The 13,123-nt window shown below is 39.0% G+C and overlaps 1 protein-coding gene across 1 annotated transcript in view; it reads left to right on the top strand.

The window, feature by feature from the left end:
• The first annotated feature begins 2 nt into the window (after positions 1 to 2).
• The window catches only part of DCAF13 (DDB1 and CUL4 associated factor 13), a 29,997-nt gene continuing 16,876 nt past the window's right edge, over positions 3 to 13,123 (top strand). The window contains exons 1-5 of the mRNA XM_049853837.1: positions 3 to 221; positions 7,092 to 7,291; positions 7,874 to 7,981; positions 10,725 to 10,814; positions 12,559 to 12,714. Of these exons, the coding sequence (XP_049709794.1) occupies positions 152 to 221; positions 7,092 to 7,291; positions 7,874 to 7,981; positions 10,725 to 10,814; positions 12,559 to 12,714 (624 nt within the window). The 5' untranslated portion in view covers positions 3 to 151. The remainder of the gene's footprint in view (positions 222 to 7,091; positions 7,292 to 7,873; positions 7,982 to 10,724; positions 10,815 to 12,558; positions 12,715 to 13,123) is intronic.

Raw genomic sequence — 13,123 nt, 5'->3', positions numbered from 1 at the left:
AGGACCCAGCTGAGCCGCGCGCTTAGGCTCCTTGAAGTCATGTGACAGGAAGTAGTTTTGGAGAAGCGGAAGTCGAATGTGCCGGAGGAGGCGGTGGTAACAGGAACCGGGAGGCGAAGGCTCGTGGATTTGGGGAGAACGAGCCGTCAATATGAAGGTGAAGATGCTTAGCCGGAACCCGGACAACTATGTCCGCGAAACTAAGTTGGACATACAGAGAGGTGAGTCCAGTTGGTAGAGAGAAAGCTTACCGCCAGTCCCCGGGGTGTAGCCTCTGTTTTCTCAGGGTAAAGCCAGGGGGGAGGCTGGTGCTCCATTCTCATTTCTTTGTTCATCTGTGGGACTGACTAGCAGATAACTTCCCCTCAAGCCCTTTTTTAGAATTTTCTGTAGTGGTAACTGGGAAAGAGTTAACTGTGGAACGCTTTTACGTATATATGGGGGGACTCTTCCAGCTGTTGGTCTCTAATTGTTCTCGGGCTCTTATTTCTGTTGAGAAGCGGAACTTGAATGAGCCACACTCGTGGATTGAAGGGTTTAAGCGTTAAACAGGCTTCACTAAACCTCCCTACTGCTCTGATTTCTGGCCGCTTTATTACTTAAAATTAGTTATTACTGGATGTGGAATGTAAACCCTGGCGGTGTAGGGGTTAAATGCTATGACTGGAATGTAAACCCTGGCGGTGTAGTGGTTAAATGCTATGGCTGCTAACCAAAGGGTCGGCAGTTCGAATCCGCCAGGCGCTCCTTGGAAACTCTATGAGGCAGTTCTCCTCTGTCCTATAGGATCGCTATGAGTCGGAATCGACTTGACGGCCCTGGGTTTGGTTTTGGTTTTGAGTGGATGTGGAAAGAGACAAAGATGAAACCTAAAGCCACCGGTTTTCTCTTAGTAGCAACTGTTTTGAAGAAGTGTAATGAGGGAATGGTCAAAATGACATTAATTTTATTTTTCCATTCTGTCCTGTTTCCCATTAACATGCTTGTGAGACCCAAATGCCAAGGAACAAACTATGTATGAATAGAAAATTCCAAGTGAAGGGAATAACAAGTGCAGAGGCCTTAAGGGCAATGTGATCGGAGTTTAATCAGGGATAAGTGATAGAACATGAGGCTGGAACAATATGTCAATATTTTGATTGAGTAGTAGAGATTAGCAACATATATGAGCATTGCTATATAAATGTAGCCTCTGCGCACAAGATGTTGACAGATTAAGTAATCAGACAGTAATGTTTCTAAAATGAAAATTAGGCTGTCACCTTCCTGCTTAAAATTCTCTAAGGGCTTGGCAGCATCCCTCCTTGAACTGCTGGTCCCATCTTCTTCAGTTTCACCAGTCACTACTTTTCCACAAGTAGCTTTCTTTTGGAATTCCTGGGTGGCACAAATGATTAAGCCTGGGCTACTAGTAATTGAAAGGTTGGAGGCTTGAACCCACACAAAGGTGTCTTGGAAGATAGGCCTGTCACTGTGCTTCCCTAAAGTCACAGCCTTGAAAACTCTGGAGTGCAGTTCTCCTCTCACACGTGAGGTTGCCATGAGTCAGAATTGACTGGATGGCAGCTAACAACAGCTGACTTTAATTCCTGTCTATCCGAATGCTTTCCTGGTGTTCTCTTTCAGACTTCTGGCACTCACCCTTATTTACCTCAGCCCCTTCCTCTGAGAAGCTTTCTCTAAACAATCTTTCTATGTTTATCTCCTGCCACTTGTTACACTCCTCTTCTGCCATCCCTTCACATATGTATATGGGCAGTCTCCTGGTTAGGAACGTCCGACTTACAGACAATTCATACTTAAGAATGGACTGCCATAAAGCCTATTGTATTAAAAATTTGAGTTAAGTGCAGTGGTTTGTGATAACAAATGCATGCACTGCTTTGTGGCACTCAGGAAAACATTGCATGGTTTGGAAGTGTTTCTTCAGTGCTTTATATGCATAAAAAGGTAAAACATATACTGTATAGTAAGACGAACGTTTCACTAACTGACATTAAATAAAAATCGTCTGTACTTGTTCTGACTTACTTACAAATTCAACTTAAAGGCAGACTTAGGAATGGATCTCATTTGTAACCCGGGGACAGCCTCTACTTCTATCAGTATTTATCACATTGTCTGATAATTATTTTGATTATCAGTCTCTCCCATTAGACTGTGCTTGCAGAGAGAAGAAGAATCATGCCTATTTCTACCACTGTGTTTAAAAATGTACATTTGGCACATAATAGTTGTTTTATGTGCACTTGGCACATAATAGTTGCCTTATGAATGTCTGAATGAAGGCATAAATGAGTGAGTGACAGGCTGAAGAGGTAGATTGAGCCCAGATTGTAGAAGACTAGAAGGAGCTTGAAACTCATTGCATAGGTCAAACGATAGCAGGCAGGCTATTCATTGAGGTGTGTGGGGGGGGGGGAATAATTAGTACTTCAGTTCATATTCTTCATCTTAAAAAAGAAATTTGTATGATATTTGGATTGGCACTGACATCCTCATTTGGGCCATGTGGTAAATGTTATTAGTTTCAGTCAAGTAGATTCCAACTCACGGCAAACCCACGTGTGCAGAGTGTAATTGCTTCATAGGTTTTTCAAGGCCGTGACTTTCAGAAGCAGATTGCCAGGTCTGTCTTCTGAGGTGCCTCTGGGTTAAATAGTCACATATTATATATGGTACTAATGGTATCCCAAGCAGAGTGGAAAGGTTGACAAAGGCTTATATCTTTAGGATATTGTAACATACTACGTTATCAGGGATTTGCTTTATCTTAAAGTAACAGAACCTTTGTCAGTAATTTGTAAAGCGATAGAACCAAACCCAGTGCCGTCGAGTCGATTCCGACAGAGCAGAACTGCCCCATAGAGTTTCCAAGGAGCGCCTGGCGGATTCGAACTGCTGATGCTTTGGTTAGTAGCCGTAGCACTTAACCACCACACCACCAGGGTTTCCAAGTGATAGAAAGGACCATGGAAATCTTTTTTCACGCAGAAGTTCCTCAGTTATATCACGGTAAAGTTGAAGAGTTGTTAGAACAGTTGGGGAAGGGCATGATGAATAACGCATTTTTTAAAATTTGCTGAACTTTTCTGTGGCTATGAATATGAAGTAAGAGTTTTTTGCTTTTTATTTTCTTAGAAAAGAATAAATATCTGCCCCTTCAAGGCCCATTACTTAAAAAAAAAAAAAAAAAAAAACTTGTGCTATGAGATCATTGTGAAAACATATGTTTGATGATGCTTCTATCATTTAAAAAATTTTATACTGAAAATGATGTTAGTACCCTAGCCTATAAAATTCCTTTTTCCTACATGAAAATAATTGGAAACAGAATTGTCTGTCTTGTTGGGTTTTTTCCTTGTTGTTTTGAAAAACCATTTGTTAAAGTTATTAAATTGCCATTTAGTTGTAAGAACAGCTGTTGACATCAGAGTAGATGAAAATTTTCTAGACACACTAAGAAATAATATTTTCAGTACTGGTGGATGGGATTGAAAATTAAACGTAATAAATAAATGCAACCAACTCTGCAAACCTTCTCTTTGAATCTGCTGGTCTTTGTGAAGTGCACGCAGCCTTCACTTTGCACAGTACCATATTAACCGATTCTACACTTTGACAGGGTCACAGTGACTGAGCTTAAGTGTGTTACCATGGAACCATGCAAAGCGAGAAATTGGTTCCAGTATGCTTGCTGTCCTATCAACATGGTATTGTGCAAACAAATATTACCTGTATCTTTCTTACCAGTGGCAGCCATTAAAACCAAAGATTGAAATAAATTGAAATTAGAACCTTTGAATTGCCCTATTACAGTGTTAAATGAGATTTTAAAAAACAAGCATCTTTAATCACAGGTTGTTAAGTAAATATACAGGTATACCTCGTTTTATTATGCTTCACTTTATTGCACTTCACAGGCACTGCGTTTTTTTACAAATTGAGGGTTTGTGGGAACCCTGCACCAAGCAAGTTTATTGGCGCATTTTTCCGATAGCATGTGCCCACTTCTTGTCTCTATGTCACATCTTGGTAATTCTCACAATATTTCAGACTTTTTTATTATTATATCTGCTGTGGTGATCAGTGATCTTTGATGTTACTGTTGTAATTGTTTTGGGGAGCAATGAACTGCACCCGTTTAAGACGGTAAACTTAATCGATAAATATCGTATGTGTTCTGTCTGCCCCACTAACCGGCCGTTCTCACTGCTCTCTGCCTAGCCTCGGGCCTCCCTGTTCCCTGAGACAGTACTGAAATTAGGCCAGTTAAGAACCCTACAATGGCCTGTAAGTGTTCAAGTGAAAGGAGAGTAGTACATTTCTCCCTTTAAATCAAAAGCTAGAAATGATTAAGCTTAGTGAGGAAGACATGTTGAAAGCCGAGGTGTGCCGAATGCTAGGCATCTGGCACCAACCAGTTAGCCAAGTTGTGAACGCAAAAGAACAGTTCTTGAAGGAAATTAAAAGTGCCGCTTCAGTGAACACACGAAGGATAGGAAAGCAAAACAGCCTTATTGCTTACGGAGAAAGCTTTAGGGGTCTGGAAAGAAGATCAAACCAGCCACAGCATTCCCGTATGCCAAAGCCTAATCCAGAGCAAGGCCCTCACTCTCTTCAGTTCTGTGAAGGCTGAGAGAGGTGAGGAAGCTGCAGGAGAAAAGCTGGGAGCTGGCAGAGGTTGGTCCATGAGATTTAAGAAGAGAAACCACCTCCATGACGTACGAGTGCCGGGTGAAGCAGCAAGCGCTGAGGTAGAAGCTGCAGCAGGCTCTCCAGAAGCTCCCGCTGAGGTCACTGGCGAAGGGGCTGCACTCGACAGCGGATGGTCAGTGTAGATGGAGCAGCCTGGGACTGGGAAAAGGTGCCGTCTGGGGCCTTCACGGCTGGACGTAGAAATCGATGCCTGGCTTGTGAAGGGGGCTGCACTCGACAGCGGATGGTCAGTGTAGATGAAGCAGCCTCGGACTGGGAAAAGGTGCCGTCTGGGGCCTTTACGGCTGGACGTAGAAGTCGATGCCTGGCTTCTGAAGGGGGCTGCACTCGACAGCGGATGGTCAGTGTAGATGAAGCAGCCTCGGACTGGGAAAAGGTGCCATCTGGGACCTTCACGGCTGGACGTAGAAGTCGATGCCTGGCTTGTGAAGGGGGCTGCACTCGACAGCGGATGGTCAGTGTAGATGGAGCAGCCTCGGACTGGGAAAAGGTGCCGTCTGGGGCCTTCACGGCTGGACGTAGAAATCGATGCCTGGCTTGTGAAGGGGGCTGCACTCGACAGCGGATGGTCAGTGTAGATGAAGCAGCCTCGGACTGGGAAAAGGTGCTATCTGGGACCTTCACGGCTGGACGTAGAAGTCGATGCCTGGCTTCTTAAGGACAGGCTGACTCTCTTGTTAGGGGCTAATGTAGCTGGTGACCTTAAATGGAAGCTGGTGCTCATTTACCTTTTTGAAAATCCTAGGACCCTTAAGAGTTACGTTAAATCTACTCTGCCTGTGCTCTATAAATGGAAGAACAAAGGCAGGATGACAGCACATCTGTTTACAACATGGTTTACCGGATATTTTAAGCCCACTGTTGAGACCTGCTGAGAAAAAAAGATTCCTTTCAAAATATGATGCTCATTGACAGTGTATCTGGTCATCCAAGGGCTCTGACGGAGATGGACAAGGAGACTAATTTTTTTACATGCCTGCCAACACAGCATCCATTCTGCAGCCCACAGGTCAAGGAGTGATTTCGACTTTCAAGTGTTATTGTTTAAGAAATTCATTCCATAAGGCTATAGCTGCCGTGGTAGCATAGTGGTTTGGTGCTACAGCTGCTAACCAAGAGGTTGGCAGTTTGAATCTGCCAGGCACTGCTTGGAAACTCTATCAGGCAGTTCTACTCTGTCCTATAGGGTTGCTATGAGTTGCTATGAGTCAGAATCGACTCAACAGCAGTGGGTTTGGTTTTTGGTTTGGGATATAGCTGCCGTAGATAGTGATTCTGCTGATGGATGGGTAAAGTAAATTGAAAACTTTCTGGAAAGGACTCACCATTCTAGATGCCATCAAGAACATTTGTAATCATGGGAGGAGGTCAAAATATCAATATTCACAGGAGTTTGGAAGAAGTTGATTCCAGCCTTCATGGATGACTTTGAAGGGTTCAAGAATTCAGTGGAAGAAGTAACTGCAGGTATGGTAGAAATCACAGCAGAACCAGGATTAGAAGTAGACCCTGAAGATGTGACTGAATTGCTGTGTTCTCATAATAAAACTTTAACGGATGAGGAGTTGCTTCTTAGGAATGCGCAAGGAAGATGAGGTAAGTCTCTTGAGATTGACTCTATCCTGGTGAAGATGTTTGGTAACACAGCACGATAGTGAGAACGTGGATTCTGGAGCCAGACTGGGTTTGAATCCTAGCCCAGCCACTTAATAGGCAAGTTACTTGGCCTCTCTGCCTCAGTTTCCTCATCTGTAAAGTGGGAGATAGTAATAACATTTACCCCGTAGGGTGCTGAGGGGATGAAATGAATTAATATAAGGTCTTTACAGTGGTGCCTGCCACATGGTAAATTCTATGTATGTATGTTTTAAGTAGCTAAACAGGGAAATGCTCAATAAATGGTAGCTGTATAATATAGTCATAATTACCACATCGTGTGCCTGTCAGTATAGTGTTGAGCACCAAAGATTGATGGTGTTCCCTGCCCTACAAGGAGCTTAGAGTTTAGTTGAGCAAACATCTATCGTGCACTTGTTTCATGCTAGGCACAAAGAGTACAAATGAAGAATGGACAGGCATCTCTGTCCCCGAAAGCTTATAACCCAGTTGAAGAGTGTGATCAGGATATATAAAAGAAAAAATATATATGTAGGTTCTAATTATTTTGCAAATGCAGCGTTCCGTGATTTCCCAGTAATTTTGAAAAGAGTTCTGGGGGACAAGTCTTTCACTTTTGTATTCTTTATGAAGTGCTGGGCATAGAACAGGGTCCCTAATAAAGGCTTATTGCAGAATAAACTGATTAGCTGAGGAAGACCACAGGAAGTACTAAGTATGAATTATTTTATTTAGTGAAGTCATTCTTATTTCAGTTCCAAGAAACTACGATCCCACCTTACATCCTTTTGAGGTTCCACGAGAATATGTAAGAGCTTTAAATGCTACCAAACTGGAACGAGTATTTGCAAAACCATTCCTTGCCTCCCTGGATGGTCACCGAGATGGAGTCAATTGCTTGGCAAAGCATCCGAAGAGCCTGGCTACTGTTCTTTCTGGGGCCTGTGATGGAGAGGCAAGTGTCACTCTAAACATTGATATTTTAAAGTAAAAATAGTTATGTTACAGATGTTTTTCCTTTAGTTTTTAGTAACTGGGTTTGACATTGATTTCATTCTTTCTGTATCCTTTTTTCTTTTAATCCTCAAGACGAAATTCTTTTTGAAATAGTAATTCAGTAGTTTAGGTCTTGACTAAACCTAAGAAATTATAAATGCAGTAGACTCGAGACTCAGTTTAACAGTAAATAAAATAATAAATTATGTTTATAATAGAGGTATTTAAGTGTGAGTTTTTTTTCACAGAGGGTGTTATTAATGATTCATCACAATAATTTCCCACTCTGTTGATTTTGAAAAAAGAGCTTTGAAAGCTAGACTCAACAGAGTGTTTGACGGATTGAATTTTCTGCTTGTTGATAATACTTATCCATACGTATTACATTATTTTAATCCAAAGGATTTTGTTTATAGCTGTCTAAAAGAGTGATTCATAGCCTTTTCAATGTTGAATTTATTTTTCTTGGAATGTAGTACTTCTGTGCCTGAACATTTTATATTTATAATTCCCTGAAATTTCCTGTTATGCTTTATCATAGGTTAAAATTTGGAACTTGACTAACAGAAAATGCATTCGTACAATACAAGCACATGAAGGTTTTGTACGAGGCATATGTACTCGCTTTTGTGGGACTTCTTTTTTTACTGTAAGTATAATGCTATTAAGTCATTAAAACTTTGCAACCTATATAAGACTGATTTTCTTCTGAGTTCATTTATTTGTTCCAAGGCCCTTTTGGAGCTTGACAATGCAAAGTAACTTATTAAAACCTTGAAAAGTCATAGTTTTCTTTATGTAATCCAGCCCTATAATTCCATTTTGAGTTACTTGACATATTATTGAACTGATGATCTTCTATAGAACACTGAGAAATGATTAATGGGAGGTGAGGCAAGAAAGATAGTTGGGCTTATTCTGGAGGGTTCTCAGTGCTGGGATGAGGAATTTATACTTCGTTTGGCAGAGAGTAGGGAATCCCTGAAGGTTTTCGAACGGGAATGACAATCTGAGCTTTGCTTTGAGGTGATTGATTTGATAGCAGCGAACGATCAGTTTGGGGGCTGTTCAAATAGTTTGGGTAGGCAGTAGTAACGTGCTGTGCTTGGGAGTGGAAACAGAAAGAAGTGGTTCGGTTTAGAAACATTTATTTTGGGGATTTGGCAAGTTTGATAACTAAGTGAGAGGTGCTGGGGAAGATAGTGGTTCCTGTTACAGAAATAGGGAAAACAGGAGTTTCAGCAACTTTAGAGGAGAGTGGGAGTGGCAAGGGTAGGTTGTGATGAGTTGGACAGTCATTGGGCTCTTAGAGTGAGGCTGTCTATCAGACCTTTAGAGATACAGGCCTGGAGCTTAGGAGGGAAGTCAGAGCTAAATGTGACATCGTCAGTACAGAAGTGCTTTTGATTGAAGCCATGATATGCTGTCATTGGGAGGAGGTAGGAAGGGAAAATGTAGAAATACAAAGATGTCAGGGAAATAGATATGGGGAATGCCTGCCTTTAAACCCAAAAACCCACTGCTGTCGATTTAGGAAGTGGAAAAACTGGGAGAAGCCTATGAATGAGCATGGTGTCCCAGGAGGACGGGATAATCGGTTGTGTGAACTACTCCAAAGGATGTTTAGGATGGAGATTGAGGAAAACATTTTAGAAATGTAGACATGTAAAACATAGAACGTTGAAGATAATGTAATTCTACTCTTTCCGTTCTAGCGCTGTTCGCAGTTTGTTGTATATCTTTTTAAAATGCAGCAGTTCTTACACTTTTTGTTCTCAGGGCCCTTCTACACTATTCGAAATTACTAAGGACCCCAGAAGGCTTTAGTTTATGTGGATTGTATCTATTGATACTTACCATATTAGAAATTTAACTGAGAAAATTTAAAATATTTATTTATTAAATTCAGTTTAAAAAGAAATCTATTACGTAGTAACATAAGTATTTTTGTGAAATAACTAAATTTTTAAAAACAAAAAAATAGCACAACGAATGGGAATTCTATACATTTTTGCTGATCCTTTTCATGTCTGGCTTAATAGAAGACAGTTGGATTCTCATATCTGCTTATCCATTCAGTCTGCTGCAGTATGTGGTTTGGTTGAAGTGTATGAAGAGAATCTGACCTCACATAGATAGGTAGTTAAAAAAGGGAAAGGTGTTCGCATAGCATTTTCAGAAAATTGTGAATATTCTTTTTTTATACTACCAAAACTTGACAAGGTTTACCTTTTAAAGGTTGCAACTAACATAAATTTAAAACTCTATCAATAAACTTTACATAGTTACATTAAAATCCTTTGAACTATCTCACACTTTGAATATATCTTTTATCCTTGAATAATTTTGTAATGTCATACATTGATCATGTGGAAAGTACTGGTTCACTGAAATACACAGATATTCTAAATATTAACACTTTATTGTACAGTATTTAGAAAAAGAAAATCACATGTTACTATCACCACTGACCTTAGCAGGAGTCTTTAAGTGTTAGGAAGCTGTCAAGTTCATGACAATGGATATAGGTTTCCTAAATTTTTTATTTTTTGCTTGAAGGCTTAAATTTTCTCATTGGCAACAAGTCCTGTCAGTTGTTTTCCTTGAAGTGACAGGATCACTTCTTCATTTTTGAGAAAATCTCTGCCACGTAAGCGAGGCTGAATTACCATAGTTTGTTGCCACTGCCTTTATGTGTGCTAAGGTGCCAACACTTGTACTTTTTTGCTGTCTGTGCAAACGTCAACACGACAAAAAGGCAAATAGTGTCTTTAGTAACATGAAAATAGTTTTGGTCTTGTAGATGATTAAGATCTCCAGGTCCTCCAGGGGTCTGCAGACCACAGTTTGAAAACCACTGAGTTAATCATTTCTAGAGTTTTGAGTCAAGCATGAAAGGGCTTTATCCATTCCCAGATTATGAAATGTCTTCTATCTAGTATTTTTAGGTTTTTTTATGTCATTTTTTGCATATAAAATTCTCTGAAATTTTATTTTCATGTAAGACATCACATGGGACTCAAACATTTTAAATGACTAACCTAGTATGACAATGCCATTTCATTGTAATCCACTTTCTTTTCTTCCTAATTTAAAATGCTGCTCTTATCATAATAATGCATTTTTTGGGCCATATTTATGACCCAACTTTGTTCTCTCTCTCGTTTTTCTTTTACTCTATTCATACTATTTTTAACTTTATGTATTTGTGACATATCTTTACTATAACACGGTGGAGTATAAATGCATTGGTAAATGTGATACTAAAAGCATATGTTATGTGTTATTTCTGTAACTGGGATTGCTTATAATTTAATGTATGTGTTGGCAAGTGTATAGTTGATACCTATTGTTTATCATCATCGTAATCATAACGAAACAATTATTTCTAGACTGGTGACGACAAAACTGTGAAACAGTGGAAGATGGATGGACCAGGCTATGGTGAAGAAGAAGAGCCATTGCATACAATATTAGGAAAGGTACAAAATGATTGACCCATTACCTACTAAAAGTCTTCTCTTTTACTTAAAATTGTTTTATAATTATAATTTTCCCCCAAAAAATGCAAATAAGAAATGAGAGAGAAATTAACCTTAGGCTGCAATAATTGGCTTATTTTATGCAGTATTTAATGCAACTAAGGTCCTTTGCAGCTAAAGCTCTTTGGTGTTCATTGTAGTAGGATTTGATACCTGTTTTTAGCTAGAGGATGCAATGAAACATTTCCTATAGCAAAACCATGGGGGAAATTTATAAGGTCAGGAAAAAAGTGCCTCAGCTTCTGTCTAATCTATATCATCACAGTTCTTACACAAAGCTAAGAATTTCTTTCTAGAAAGAACCCATTAGGCACTGAAGAAATGTAATGATGTGATGTGTTTACATTTCTTACAAATTATTCTATGAATCAGATAATATGGTTTAGTCATAGCTTAAGTATAATTCATACTATTTAGTGTAACAAGTAGAATTCATAATGTTTTATAGTGGTTACGTTTTGATATTAAGCAAACAAAATACTAAAATTAAACTTCAAACTAAATATATGCATTTTTAAAATCACTTTGTCATTTCAATATATGGTTAGAATATACTAAACTTGTGCTTTTGATACTTCCAGAAGTTTTAAGTATTCTAAACAGGACATGGGGGTGTGGAATATGGGTATGTGATGGAGTTAAATTCAGATGGTAACAAATTGCTTAGTAATTCCTAAAACAAAATTGGATTCATTCTTGTAAAATGCCTTTTCTCAGGGAGTTCCAATAGTATTTTGAAGTATTTAGTCTTATCCATGTCTCTGTAGTATTGAGGAGTAATTTTTATCATAGAATAGTTTGTAGGAGTTGCCTTCGTGAATAGAAAGTCATTAGAAATCTGCAGATGTTGCCAACAGTTCTTAAAAGCTTGAAGTGTCAGCTAAATATTTCCCTTTAATTTGCTTTGCAAACTTTTTTTTTTTAATAGTACAAAGGTAAACTTTAATCTGCTTCTGAGCAGATGAATCACACATTTCAAGTGAATAATATCAAACTTGGAGATTTTTTTACTTTTAATAATATCAGCATCCATTTCCCCAGTCTTTCTTCGCTCAAATTCTAACTCAGTTGTCGGTGTCTATGTTTCCATCCTGGGAACGATACTTTATGTTTTAAACGTAGAATTAAGTTTTTAAGAATTCTTTTGCATTTCATTAGTTGGTTCCAAAATTCAGTAGTCAGTATTTAAATCACTTCAGTAAAAGTGATCTAAAGGATTTGAAGGAGTCTTGGTGGCGCAAGGGTTAAGCACTCAGCTGCTAATCGAAAGGTCAGCAGTTTGAACCCACCAGCCCCTGGGAGAGAGAAAGATGTGGCAGTCAGCTTCCATAAAGATTTATAGCCTTGGAAACGCTGTGGGGCAGTTCTCCTCTGTCCTACAGGGTCAGTATGAGTGGGATGGCAGTGGGGTTTGGTTTTTGTTTTTTTTCTGTGAAATGTATTGAAACTTAAATATGTGCCATGTTAACGTTTTTTTAATTCTCAGAATATGTGATAAGAAATATCACTCCTTATAGTACTATTTTCCCCTTTAAGTAAAGGCTTCAAAGAAGTTATTTTGTGAACAGAGTTTTTCTCAAAAAAGAAAAAAAAAGATTGTTTATAAATATATTGAAAATATTTTCCTGCAGATTTGCAGTAGTAATGAACAGACTCATCTATAACAACCTCTTTGCTTTCAAAGACAGTGTATACTGGAATTGATCACCACTGGAAAGAAGCTATTTTTGCTACATGTGGACAACAGGTGGACATTTGGGATGAACAAAGAACCAGTCCTATATGTTCAATGACCTGGGGATTTGACAGTATAAGTAGTGTTAAATTTAACCCAATTGAGGTACTGTTCCTTTTTAAAATATATTTTGCTTATGGTTTCCTTATTATTTGTTAATAATATCACCTCTGTTTAGGAAACGTGAGTGCTTGATGCCAGAGTCTTTGGAATTTTATTGATGTTCCGGTATTTGGTTAGTTTCCAGATTATAGCTAGCTTATGATACCTTTGGTCAGATCTCAACATGTTTGTCCACCATTTAGTCCCTGATATCCATATTAAGCATCATCAGAGGAGGGGTGTATGTATACATGTGCCCATGGGAGCAGAATCTAAGCAAGTACTGTATTGTTTACGTTTAGTTTTACTCGTGCCTTCAACACTCAAGCTCCACAGATTATACTTCTTCACCCTGTTGGAGGTCAGAATAGGGAGCACTGAACATTGTTTTTTCTAATTATTTGTAAGTGAT

Source organism: Elephas maximus, chromosome 15, assembly GCF_024166365.1.
Source record: "Elephas maximus indicus isolate mEleMax1 chromosome 15, mEleMax1 primary haplotype, whole genome shotgun sequence".
NCBI lineage: Eukaryota > Metazoa > Chordata > Mammalia > Proboscidea > Elephantidae > Elephas > Elephas maximus.
This window is presented reverse-complemented; position numbering and strand designations above follow the sequence as displayed.